Below are 13,617 nucleotides of genomic sequence, written 5' to 3' on the forward strand. Positions count from 1 at the left end.
TTTGACACACACACAAAATAAAAACCCTGTAAGATCACACCTGGTCCTCCGCTGTCATTGAATGAGCAAGTACTCAGGTTGCTGTGTTAATAATAGAATACCTTCTGCTGCTTACAGCCAAGACTTTTAGTTTAGGAAGAAAACAACACAAATTACTTTGGACATGAAGCTACATCACCTTTCAATGTAATCACTGAATCTTTCAATCCAGAGCTCTCCAAATGTAGAAAGCTGAGATTGTTTATATTATATGAATTCAGTCAGCAAACTCCAGTAGCTAAAAGGCTTTTAGAAAGGGTGTGACCCATCTTTCAAAAGGTGTAATCCATTTTAAAAAAAAATTAACTCACAGTTAATATGTTAATATTTACTTCCAGTGTTCAGTATACTTTCAAGGCAATCTGATAAAACTCAGTTCTGACTGATTTCTCATGCTTTAAACTCCTAATTTGGCTAAGATAGGTTTCTACTTCTATATGCCTTAAAATGTACTAGAAATGTTTAATGCAGTCATTTAGCTGTGCTCGAGAGTAAGGGCCTGGAAGCTAGTGGAATTATCCTTACTCCCAGGCAGCTAACTTTATATTCTTGGGGTCTTCCCATTTTTAAGATCAGAAGAAAAGAGATGCTGACACTGTTTATATTCTGTGTATACTGCTTTATCTTAAAAGGAATTCAGCATTGAAAAGAGAACCTCCTTCATTCCATTGCAAGTATCATCATTATCCTGAGTTTCCAAGGTTGTTGTTGTTGTTGTTTACATTTATATCCCGCCCTTCTCCGAAGACTCAGGGAGGCTTACAGTGTGTAAGGCAATAGTTTCATTCTATCTGTATATTTACAAAGTCAACTTATTGCCCCCCCCAACAATCTGGGTCCTCATTTTACCTACCTTATAAAGGATGGAAGGCTGAGTCAACCTTGGACCTGGTGGGACTAGAACCTGCAGTAATTGCAGGCAGCTGTGTTTTAATAACAGGCTTCTTACAGCCTGAGCCACACCGTGGCCCAGGTACGGTATATCATGCTGAAACTTTAGCAATACAAAGATAAAAGAAACAATACTCTTATGACATTAAAATGCCCTCCACCTATATTACTCTATCAGCTTTTGCTGTCCCTCAAACACAAACCTGAAGTGCTGTGCGGTGAAATGATATCCAACTAATGTAATAACTGGAAAAGAAGAATCTCAAGACAAGGTGATATGTACAAAATAGAACTTTCAGGTGGCCATTAAGCAGAATTATTGCGCTATAGTGATCTTTCAGGTAACGGCCATGTGACAAACATGTGACAAATGTGGTATCTATGGGATGATGAACAAACTCAGTATTATGATGCATTGTTATATTGAGTGGCTTAACTACAGTTGCTACAAACCATCATCCCCTTTCATTTAAATCAAATTTGGAACTTGGTTCGAAGTATGGTTTCAGATGAGAAGAGAAGGACTTACTCAAAAGCTGAAGCCCCTTTGCAATGGCCACTCCATGAAGTAGTCATGCAATCTAATTCAGAACATGCCTAGAAAAGTTTATTGGTGAAATTACCTGCTGTTTCACATTCTCTCTCCCCCTCTCTCTCTGGAAAAGGTAGCAAATGCCATCTAATGCAACAGCAGCATGTTTCTATTTTAACAACTGACAATAATAATAAGGAAAAGGAAAATGCATCTGGCTGAGAAAAGTATCAAATTCCTATGATTTCCTACTTCATCCTTAATGGCTTGGGACCAGGTTATCTGAGGGACCATCTCTTGCCAGTCACATTCCCCTGACCCAGTGGTGGGATTCAGCCAGTTCTCTCCAGATCGCGCAAACCGGTAGCAGTGATGGTAGCAGGCTCCGCCCCCCCAACCTGATGTAACGTACGCCTACTGCGCATGCGCAGGTCATGTGCATGTGCAGACGAGGCTCATGTGAGCAAAGCGCGTGTGTCAGTGCACTCATATTTGCAAACCAGTAGGGAAGGTAAGTGAATCCCACTGCTGACTTGACCCGCTAGAGTGGGGAGGAAAAGAATATTGCGGGTCCTGTCTCTAAGAAGGTACACCTGGCGGGACCCAGAAGAAGGGCCTTCTTTGTGGTGGCTCCCTCCCTCTGGAACATCATCCCTTCAGAAATTAGACTGGCCTCCACTCTGACACTCTTTTGGAAGGCCCTGAAGATGTGGTTCTGCCACCAGGCCTGGGGAACCCAGAGTGGGATGGAGCCTATTAAATGGCTGGTGTGAGTGTGTTGTGGGCAAAGGGAGGGGGTTTGTTATTATTTTATTATTTTATTATTATTTTTATTTGTTTTATGTTGTTTATGTTTATATTCCCCACCTTCCTTCTCTACCTCTACTGACTTATTTCTATCACTGAATTTCTACCATTTTCTACATTAATATTTTTTTAGACTCAATTATGTCACAGTAATGGAAATAGTACCAATTATCTGATCTATTAATTTTAAATATCTTATGTTATCAGCAGAAAATTATCAGAATAATTATGTCACATCCCCTTAGCAAACCTTACCCAAAGTTTACAAAAAGGGCATCGCCTAAATTAAACCAGTGTTTTTAGTCTGCAATATATCTATCAGTCTTTGTGTTCCCATTAACTCCCTCTGGTGGAGAGAATAATGTAGGTTATATTTAATATGAGATGGAGGGGTTAGCTATACAGCCTTTCCAAGTTACAGTTTTAAAAATCGTGTGATACATTCAGACAAAGAACTCCATCGTTTAAAAGTCAGCTATTTAAAATTTGACTTCCAGAACTGCTGGTCCAATTATTTTGGAAGCATAATTCTTTCTGTTGTCAAGATGTAAAGCAAATTCCTGACAACACATCACAGCAGGTGGTAGTACTTAGCAGAACCTGGTGCATCTTGAAAAAGGCTAGAGATGGAAATGTTAAGTACTTAGATGGGAGCTTACTGGAAATCCTAGGGTAATTGAGTCGACTAGGAAGTTGAAAAACATTCTAGAACACAGTGGCAAACCATTTATTTACTTGTCAATAAAACTTCATGGACATCTCTATATTATCACCAGAAATCAAGCTTGCCTTAAGGGAGACTTTATTTTTGACTCACCTACAATACTCATTATTCTCTTGCAGCTTCTTCAGCTCTTTCAGCAGAAAATAAAAACACTGATGTTTATTATGTTTTGCAGCCTGGAACTTTCTCTACATTGGGTGTCATTTCAGACATGTTGATATAAATTATCTAATGAAATCCCAGGTTGCCACTGTGGGGTCCTTGGTTCTTTTCTTTGGAGACATTTCATTACCCAAACCAGTTAACATCATCAGTGCTATTAGAGTTGTGGTTAGAATGCAGTATTGCAGGCTAACTCTGCCCACTGCCAGGAGTTCGACCCTGACAGGCTCAAGGTTGACTCAGCCTTCCATCCTTCCAACGTTGGTAAAATGAGCACCTAGATCGTTGGAGGCAATATGCTGACACTGTATAGCACCCAGAGAGTGCTGAAAAGTATTATAAAGTGGTATAAAAATCTAAATGCTATTGCTAGTCCTAGACTAGCATGATGACCCCTCATTTCAATCCTGAGCTACAAATATTCTCCTTTATTGATTGCCACTGTATTTACTATTGATTGGATTAGACACAGGTTGGATTAGATGAAGAACTGGGTTTTCAGGCTCGGAAGTCTGTAATCCTGGGAAAGATGAAAGCAAAGAGAAAAAGAAGTCAGCCAACAGCAAAATGGCTTGATTATAGTAGCAAAGCTACTTCCAAAGCTATTGGAAAACATGAAAGACCAAGTCAGGGAGAGATCATTCTGGAAAATATTTATGTGGTTGCTAACGGATGATACCAGCTTGATATCATATCATTTTTATCATCATCCATAGCTGTATTTCCTGAGCTAAAAATGTTTTAACTTTTATATATACACATGTATATCTAAGTATATATGTAAATAAAATAATTAGAATAATATAACATATTATAGTGATATATATATATGATATATTAGAAATATATGTATAAAAGATACATTAGGATAAGAGAGAGAAAATGTATAAGTATTGATCACCAACGCGAAACTGTTGAAAAGAAGAAAGTGTTAATTAAAAAAAATAAAAATAAAATAAAAACGTTTTAACTTTTCACTTCCAAAAACAAAAGCTCCTCTTACGTGGGAACTGAGGGAATCAATACAATTATTACATTTTCAAAATATTTTTAAAGGAATACGTCAGTTTTGGAAGCCATTTTTTTTCTTTTAGCTTCCTGACTGCCACATTTTTTTAGTCTGGGAAATTGGGAGGGGGCATTTTGTTGGAGCAGTGGAAACTTAACCACAACAATATTCCTTACTCTGGGAGTCAAGGACATTTGCCTGCACCTGGATGGGAGGGACTGGGGATTGTCTCACTTGCGTTTGAAGAATGGATTGGACATGTGATGAACTTGTGGGTGTTGAGCAGGGTTGTGAACTTTCAACTGGGTGGGGAAAACCTGGAAACTTTCAGATTCGGGTTTTCCAGATGTGCAAACATTGCAACTCTAATAAAATGGAACTTTGAGGAACTTATTGCCTTGGAGTTTTATTGTGTTGGGGGTGTTTTTTGGAACTCTGACAGAATATGTAAGAAAATCTAGGGACAATGAGACACTAATTTTAAATTATACAAATTATTATTTTCAGGGAAACCTAATTTATTTGCTTAATTAAGAAACGTGCACATGTTTAGCGGCATCCATGAGATGACAATACACTGAAGTAAAAGTATTTATTACAAATAGACCAGAAAAAAAGAGAGGAGTAGAACGGGGGTGGGTGTGGGTAAAAAGAAGCATGCAGAAGAATACATTCTGCTCCTTTCTTCTAATGTATTGTAGATGCATTTTTGAGCTCTTCCTCCTCTCTTTAGTGATCTAATTTTGCACAAAAGAAAATAGAGGTTATAGAAGTTCAAAGAACAACAGAAGAACAGAGCCCTCTATAATATGCCAGAAGTGCTAGGGAGAAAAACAAATTGGCAACCAATACTGGGCTTTTTAATAGCTTCCCAGTGTATTGAATGCTATGATTCTGTTTCAATATGGAAATGTATTTTAGAGTTGATGCATTATATTATCGCATATATCAAGTATTTACTCATGAAGCAACATAAGACTATCATGCTGAACCACACCAAAGTTGTCTAGTTGCTTATTTCAAGAAAATGTTGGAAGGAAGCAAATGTGCAAGTTATGAGTTGAATATTCAGTCCATCTTCCCAGCTATTGGGAGATATCTTGTCTCAGGTACCAGAAGCAATATAAATCTTGATTAGTAGTCAGTGATAGGTTTTTATCCAATGAATTAAAAGCTTGTCACAGCAATATGTACTCTCCTTGCATTCTGTAGTTTACCTGCAGTATGTAGTTCTGTAGTTTAGTTTAGTTTAGTTTAGTGAAGGTATATATCTTTTTATCCATCCAGTTTATTTAACTTCTTCATACATGTATAATTGTATTTACTTAAATGGAATACTTTAGCACAATGATGGCTAATCTTTTCTGGACCGAGTGCTCAAAGCGTGCATGTGGGTGATTGCACGCCCAAACCCCCATGCATGCATGTGGGTCCCCCTATGTGCACCCCACCCCCTGCATGTACCCCAGCCCCGCACATGCGTAGCAGAGACCCAAAGACCAGCTAGCCAGTGGGAGGCACGTGCACATGTGCAGCAGAGCTGAACTGGGGCAATGGCTCGCGTGCTATCAGAAAGGGCACCATGTGCCACCTCTGGCACGTGAGCCATAGGTTCACCATCACAGCTCTAGCAAATAACTTAAGAGAAATTTCTCTGAGGCATAAGTATTCAGTTCAGTTCCCATTAATCCCACTTATTAATTCACTCAAGAACAAAACAAACTAAATATAAAAATGCCAGTTGTCCTTCGAATTAGAATATCCAGCAACTATCTGAAAGATTTGTTCTACTGAACATAACACCTTACATGTACATTAATAAATGGCATGCTTAATTAGAGCAAAGCCTTTTGTAGGAACAATGAAAATTAACCAAGGTTTAGATATAAAAACAATCTGACCCATACATGAGCATTAATAAATGACATGTTTAACTAGGTCAAAGCAGTTATAGGGACATCAAAATTTAACTGAGAGTTAGATGTAATAACAAATTAATCCATCCCTGTTTTCGGTTCTCTTTTGAGCCTTCTAGTCAGTCTGAGACTAGTCCTTAAATTTTTTTGGCAAGATTTTCAATGGAAAGTAGCTTGCCATTGCCTTTTTCCTAGGGCTGGAAAAGTTTGGTTTAAAATCAATCACCCAGCTGGATTTATGTCTAAACTAGTCTCCCAGTGTCCCAGTTTCTAGCCTGGTGCCTTAACCACTGCACCAAACTGGATCTCAAATACAAACATAATTTGGTATTCATTAAATATGTGTCTGTCAATTTTGCATACCACAGTAATTACATAACATAGACTCTGATAGTTAACTACTTAAGACAAAAAACTGACACATAACAAGAAATATAAAAAAAACATTATATAAAAAATATAAAAATAAATAATAATGACCTAACCTACATAAATCAAAAGTGTTGAACCTCTTTGCTAGGATTGTGTCATGCTTTGAACTTGATTCTGAAGAGGTCCTTCAGAACAGGGGACTCCAACCTTGGTCCCTTTAAGACTTGTAGATTTCAACTCCCAGAGTTCCTCAGCCAGCTCTGCGGGCTGAGGGACTCTAGGAGTTGAAGTCCACAAGTCTTAAAGGGACCAAGGTTGGAGACCCCTGCTTCAGAACATATGGGAGTGCTAACATACCACCTGTCTGTAACTCATTAAAGCAGCCACATCTGTTTCCTAGGCTTATTGGAAAAACTGCAACAGAAAAAAAAGAAGGTTGCAAGCAGTCATTTAATAGTGAAGAACTATAGGTTCATCACCTGGGGGCTTTAGTAAAGAAAATATTAATAATAACCATGAGGGATAAAAAGCAAAACATATAAATAGAAGAGCCTGATTATAGTCTACCATTATCAACAAGTATTCTCACATTCATCCAGTTCTGGCTTTTTTTCTAATCATCATGTGGTGAGAACATATGCCACATTCAGCTTCTTCACAGAAAAGTGAGATATGATCCAAAGAAATACCTTTCTTATCCTTTGAGAAACTGCCAAGACTAAGTCTTAGTCCAAGGAGGAGACCAAATCAGTGTTAACATAAACTCAAAACAATCCCAGCAATGCCATGGTTTTGAAATATGGAACGGGTCTCCTCATCATACATTGTACAATTTACTGTATTTAATTTTTTTTAACCATATAACCCTTGTTCTCTTAAAAGTAACACATAAGCCAATTAGACACTGATCTAATAACTGTTCCTATTATTGGTTCTGACAGCATAAGGTCATGCTAAAAATTACCAATTCCATATTTACTAGTGCTAGTGATAAGTCCATGAGCCCATGTAACCCATTAGTCAGGTAAGCAACAATGGGTGTGTAAAAAGAACGGGTGGGTGTGGGAACGGACAGCAATCCAAGAATCACTCGGAAGGAAGAGATACCACCCCCCTAAGTTCCCCTTTCTCTTCTCTTCTCTCCCAACACAATTACCATCTCTCTGATTCGTGTCTCCCATCCTGGGCCCACCCCACAGCCTTTACTCTGATTGTCAAAGCAGCCTACTGAAAAATGGCCTTGGGAGAAATAAAAGACCCTATCTCCCATGGCTAGTTAGGAAAACAAAAGTGTTTAATGAAGGAGAAAAGCAACAACATAAGCAGCTGTTCCAACATAACCTAGCCTGTAGGCTTATATTTGCAACACGTTGTAAACTGGTAAATGCATGTTTAAAACCGATAATATAACTTCATGGTAGCAATATATTGTTTCATCTCTAACTCTTTTAAAGCGTCAGCTAGAACAAGCTAATCATTAACTAACTAAAGAAGGAAGCTTCCTGGAAAACGCAGTGCCTATTTCTAATAATTCTAACTACAAGCCTCAATGGCTAAGATACCTTTGTAATTTTTAGGAATGCCTCTCATAAGAATTATACAATAAAAGATGGACAACCCATATAGTAAGCTTTCATCAACAATAGTTGATCAAATGCTTTAAGAAATCTAAAATAGGACATTAACTACCCTCCTTCATTATTTCTCACCCAGGAAGCTTTAGTCACTGGTCAAACTTAGTTTTTTGTTTTGTTTTAAATATTTATCTTGTTTTGTTTTAAACATTTGTCATGTTTTACCAAGTGGATCACATCACTGTGTGTATTTATTTCTTGTCTTTAGAAAAAGAAAAGTCACTCCACTTACTAGACCAATGTGTTCCCAACCTAAAATAATCAAGAGAGAAAGTGGAGGGTCTTTAGTAAAATAAAAATTGTACATTTTAAATGTTTTCCAAATTTCTGTAGCAAATTGAATCCCTCCGTTTACTTTTCAAAACCCAAACAGCAGCAATATAATTATAAACTGTAAATTGTGCAATCCTCTTTAAAAAAAAACATATTTTCCCAGCAAAGTGCTTAACAAAATTGCCTCAGAATACATCAGATGTTAACATACAGCAATAATAACTCAATCACTCTCAGGAGAAAAGCCATCTAATGAATGAATTTGGAAATAAGACAAAATGAGAGACACTATGAACACTTCCTTGACATAAACTATTAGGACTATATGATCCAGGAGTACATGTTTCATGCAAATGTAGCTAATCAAGCCAAAATCACTGCATGATTCTATTAAAGAAATTAATAAGGAGAAAAAATATTTGTCCTCCAAGAAACAAATCATAAGCACAGCCAATGTAATTTTCTATGTAATGGTTTTGTCACAAGACAGAAGCTGATTATCAGAGCAGTCAGACCCTTATATATCAAATAGTGTAAATTCTATGTTTTACATTGCTGAGAAAGTTATTTCTCATATAGCAATTGCATACAATATTAAAATATAAATGTAGTTCTAATTCTGGGGTAGAAGACTTTTAGTTTTCCAAGTATTACTGACTTTTAGTTCCTCATCATGGTTATCCTGGCCTAAATTTATAGGAAGTACAGTTTAGAACAGTGGTTCCCAACCAGTGTGCCGCGGCACTAAGGGGTGCCGTGAGATCTTTTGAGGGTGCCGGGAACTTTTGAGCTACGGAGATTTTAAATATCTATTTCCTTATAAGGGTGCCGGGAACTTTTGAAAGGCTTTCCAAGGGTGCCTCAAACAAGAAAAGGTTGTGCCTCAAACAAGAAAAGGTTGGGAACCACTGGTTTAGAAGCATCTAAGGATCACCAAAGGTCACCTACTCCGGACTTCACACCAGGGGTGAAATGCTCCCTGTTTGGACCGGATCACCCGATCTGGTAGCAATGAAGGCGGGTGGTCCGGAGTACCAGTAGCAAAAATCCCTGCCCCCACCCCCATGCCCAGCTCAGCCACGCGAGCCTCGGAGCCTTTTTTATTATTATTATTATTTTTAAAAGCATTTTTTTAACAACCTCTTCAGCCAAAGAGGTTGTTTAAAAAATGCTTTTAAAGGGTTAAAACAAGGCTCTGATGATCCCAGCTGAGGTGCCTGATCTGGGGGGGGGCTTTTTTTTTTTTACTTTTAAAAGCATTTTTAAAAGGTAAAAAAGCTGAAGCCTGCTAGGCAAAAAATGGGGGATGTAGGCAAAAAAATGGGGGGTGTAAGCAAAAAATGGGGGGGAGAGAGAGAGAGAGAGAGAAAGAAAGAAAGAAAGAAAGAAAGGACGGACGGAAGGAAGGAAGGAAGGAAGGAAGGAAGGAAGGAAGGAAGGAAGAGGGAGGAAAAAGGAGAGGAAGGAAGGACTACAAACCTGGCACTAGACGCAGCTTCAGAGGATAATCCAGGGCTGGAAGGGACATGAAGGTCATCTAGTCCAACCCCGCTCCAGCAGGACATTGTTAGTGAGTTTCTGTCTTTTGATCACCCAGTCACATAGCCACGCCCACCCAGTCACATGACACCACCACCACCAAGCCATGCCCACAGAACTGGTAGGAAAGAAATTTAGATTTCACCACTGCTTCACACATACATTTTAAGTTTATAACCTGCATACAGTATTAAAATATAAATGTAGTTCTAATTCTGCGGTATAAGGTATGGTAAACATATTAAATCCATAGCCCAATCTAGATATTGGTTGAGAGGGTAGAACAGAAAGATTATAAAACTGGAGAAAGCTTTTCTAGATAATATTTTAATTCAAACTTATCTAATGATCAGAGAAAAATCAGACTTACTTCGTGGCTGGAGAAGAGTCGAACTCCTTCCATTTGATGGAAGATTGGATAATGGGTGCTATCAACCTGATCACGACGATAAACATCTCCCACAACCAAAAATGCATCAAGTCCAGCATGTATCAAATCCCACTGGTGGGCAGATGTATGAGCTCTTAGCATGTGAGTATGATTTAAGTAGTAGTTATCCCCTTTCTTCCTGCTTGGATGGTCTTGTGGAATAAGCAGCCTATCAAAGTTTTGTTCTACTGTCACCACAGGAGACAAATCATCGTACACGGAAAACAGTGGGTTCCGAGAACGTACCAAGTACTGCTTGTAGAAGTGGTCTTTCACACGTTCCTTAAACAACCACAAAGGATGATTCCTTTGGTTGTGCAAGTTTCTCCCCACCTTGGAAATAATTTTCTTGGTAACATTACTGTAGTTATCTGAGAGATATGTATGGCCAAGAACTTCCACTGCATTTGCAGGAAGGGCTCTAGCAGCAAAATCTGACGATATATTTTTATAGCAGGCATGGCTAAAACTGGCAGGTCTTTTTATCTGAAGTCCCCATGGTAAAGCCACTTTGATGCAATGGATCACTTGTATTACATTTCTGGATGTAGCCATTAAGGTGTCCTTCTTGTGCTGTTAGTAGGAGAAAATCAAACAGACTAATTATTATTTCCTGCAATATAAAAATGAAAACAGTAATAGCAGTTAGGTTTATACACTGCTTACCGGTGTTTTACAGTCCTCTCTAAGGGGTTTACAGAGTCAACATATTGCCCCCTCAACAATATGAGTCCTCATTTTAGCGACCTCGGAAGGATGGAAGGCTAAGTCAACCTTGAGCCAGTCAGGATCTAAAGAATCGAACTCCTGGCAATGTGAACAGAGTTAATCTACAATACTGCATTCTAATCACTGTACCACCATGGCTCTTGGAAAAAGTATTTTCCATAAAATAGCTAAGCTTTAGCTCATTCAATCCCAAAGAGATGTTTATGAAATAGTTCCATTACAATTTGTACATTACTATAACATTATTCATCCTTTATGAATATATATATTTTCCCCCAAATATACTACTGCTGATAGAGTAATGACTAGCAATATAATAGTAGACATGGTTTCTCAAAAGAAATGTCAACAAACTTCCAAACAACTGTATTTACAATTGAAATCTAAACTGGTAAATAAGAAACTCCTGTTTCAAAACATGCTTTTCAAACTTTTACTCTCGTGCCAGAGGGACAAATTTCATGTGGCCTTAACAATATGACTTAATGCATTTGTGATATTGAACAAGATCAATTCAAGACCAGAAAGGTATTTTTAGATATTTACTAAGATCTACACTCCTGCAAAGATTCCTTTCCATTCTTTGATGCCTCCTTGTCAAGTTTACAGTTACTCTGTTTCTCTAAAAATAAGACCCAGTTTATTTTCTTTTGGGCCCCAAAATAAGCATGATGGCTTATTTTCAGGGAAACATGATTTCAGATCACCCAAGGTAGCACCCCGCCCCCAGTACACACACAAGAGCTGGTAAGTGTATGGGGACCAATGGTATCCAGCAGCAGCTGCAGCTTGCCAGTCCCTCTGTCGGCACACTCTGGAGCTGCGTAGAGCAGAAGGCACAGAGCAGAAGGCAGATGATCTCAACGTGCCAAGTGGAAGGCAGGCGATCCTGATGCACCATGCGTGCTGCAGGCAAGCCAAGAGATGTAAAGACGAACCTACTACGGCTGCCCACCGCTCCGTCCCACTGCCGCTCGGCTTTTCCACGGCCTGCACGTCCAGATCACCTGCTTCCCCCACATATCTCTGCCTCTGTCTGCTGCCACTGTCACTGAATGAAGACAAACCTCCCACAGTCGCCCACCACTCCAGCCCACTTCTGCTCAGCTTTCCCATAGCCTGCGCAGTGCATCTCCATCATCTGCCTCTCTTCCGTGCTTCTGCTTCTGTCTGCTGCCGGTGTTGTTGTGTGAAGACAAGCCTCCCGTGGCCACCTGGCCCCACAGCCCACTGCCGCTTGGCTTTTCTGCGTCCCATCCTGCGCATCCAGATCACCTGCCTTGCGCTTCTGCCTTTGTCTGATGCTTGCACAGGTACTCAACTCACTTGTGCGGTACAGGCTGCAGTTGCTGCCAGGTACCATTGGCAAGCATGCACTCACCACCTCATATTTTCGAGGAAACACGGTATGTTTTGAAATATTCCATATAGAATTTTTTTTCAAGAAACTTAAGCTAGCAAAAAGTGCATCAGCCAACTTACTCTATTTCCTAAACTGATCTTGTGTACAAGATCAAAATGCTACCAAAGCATGTCCGCCTGTTTTTGTCATTTGCTCAACCTCTATGTGAGGAAAGACTTTCCACTAGTATAACAAATGTTAAAAACAAAATAATAAACATATGATAAATATACCAAAACTGGACAGTTACCAAGCTGCTTAGCAACTTGGGAACTATATATTCTATTTAGCATAGAAAAGGTGTGTGGGTGTAATGCTGTAAATATTGTAGTTAATGCTATATTAGACTGTCTAAATTAGTATTTTATTAGCTGGTGTTCTCTAAATATATTTGGTTGCAAATTCCCATCATCCCAGAACAACACTAGTATTGTTATTTAAGAAATCCAGAGGATAGAACATTGAGGTTTAAATACAGTCTGATTAAAACGAAATATAACTATGTGACAAATGATCTATGAGTCATGTACAGTCTTTTGAGACCTGCCAAATTTCTGAAGAATCTCAGCATCATAAAAACTGACATTCTTAAGACACCATAAATTACATTAATAATTATCACCGAGTTATTTCTGGGAAAATACACTGGTTTAGTTTCCCAAAAGAGAGACTTCCAAAAGAATTCTCATTCTTTAGGAGCCATGGTGGCCCAGTGGTTAGAATGCAGTGTTGCAGTCTGACTCTGCGCACAGTCAGAAGTTTGATCCTGACTGGCTCAAGGTTGACTCAACCTTTCATCCTTCCAAGGTTGGTAAAATGAGGATCCAGATTGTTGAGGGCAATATGCTGACTCTGTAAACGGCTTAGAGAGTCTATAAAGCACTACATAAGCCTAAATTCTATTGCTATTTACTAAGTTTGATGCTACATTCTTTAAACTACACAGAAATTGGTATTCTTAGGCAATGTATTGCACACATAAGAAAAGACCAATGGGATTATGCCAAAAGTCATATTGGATAGAAATCTTGGAATTTATAGTTAAATGCAGTTGGAGACACCAAGCTGAGAATTCCAACATTCTCTTTGTGTGGTTGCCAATCTGATGGCTGTGAGAAACTCCAAAACACACAAAAGTACGGTTTCTTACTCCACTGT

At 38.8% G+C, this 13,617-nt stretch overlaps 1 protein-coding gene across 6 annotated transcripts in view; it reads right to left on the bottom strand.

The window, feature by feature from the left end:
* FARS2 (phenylalanyl-tRNA synthetase 2, mitochondrial) overlaps nt 1-13,617 on the bottom strand; it is a 244,977-nt gene that overhangs the window by 190,552 nt on the left and 40,808 nt on the right. For 5 of the 6 annotated variants that reach the window (XM_058178119.1, XM_058178117.1, XM_058178118.1 and 2 more), the window contains one exon: nt 10,269-10,901. The exons of the other annotated variant lie outside the window; for it this stretch is intronic. In XM_058178119.1, the coding sequence (XP_058034102.1) occupies nt 10,269-10,883 (615 nt within the window). In that variant the 5' untranslated portion in view covers nt 10,884-10,901. Of the gene's footprint in view, nt 1-10,268; nt 10,902-13,617 lie in introns of those variants that run through there. 6 annotated transcript variants of the gene reach the window in all.

This window comes from Ahaetulla prasina, chromosome 3, assembly GCF_028640845.1.
Source record: "Ahaetulla prasina isolate Xishuangbanna chromosome 3, ASM2864084v1, whole genome shotgun sequence".
Taxonomy (NCBI): Eukaryota; Metazoa; Chordata; class Lepidosauria; order Squamata; family Colubridae; genus Ahaetulla; species Ahaetulla prasina.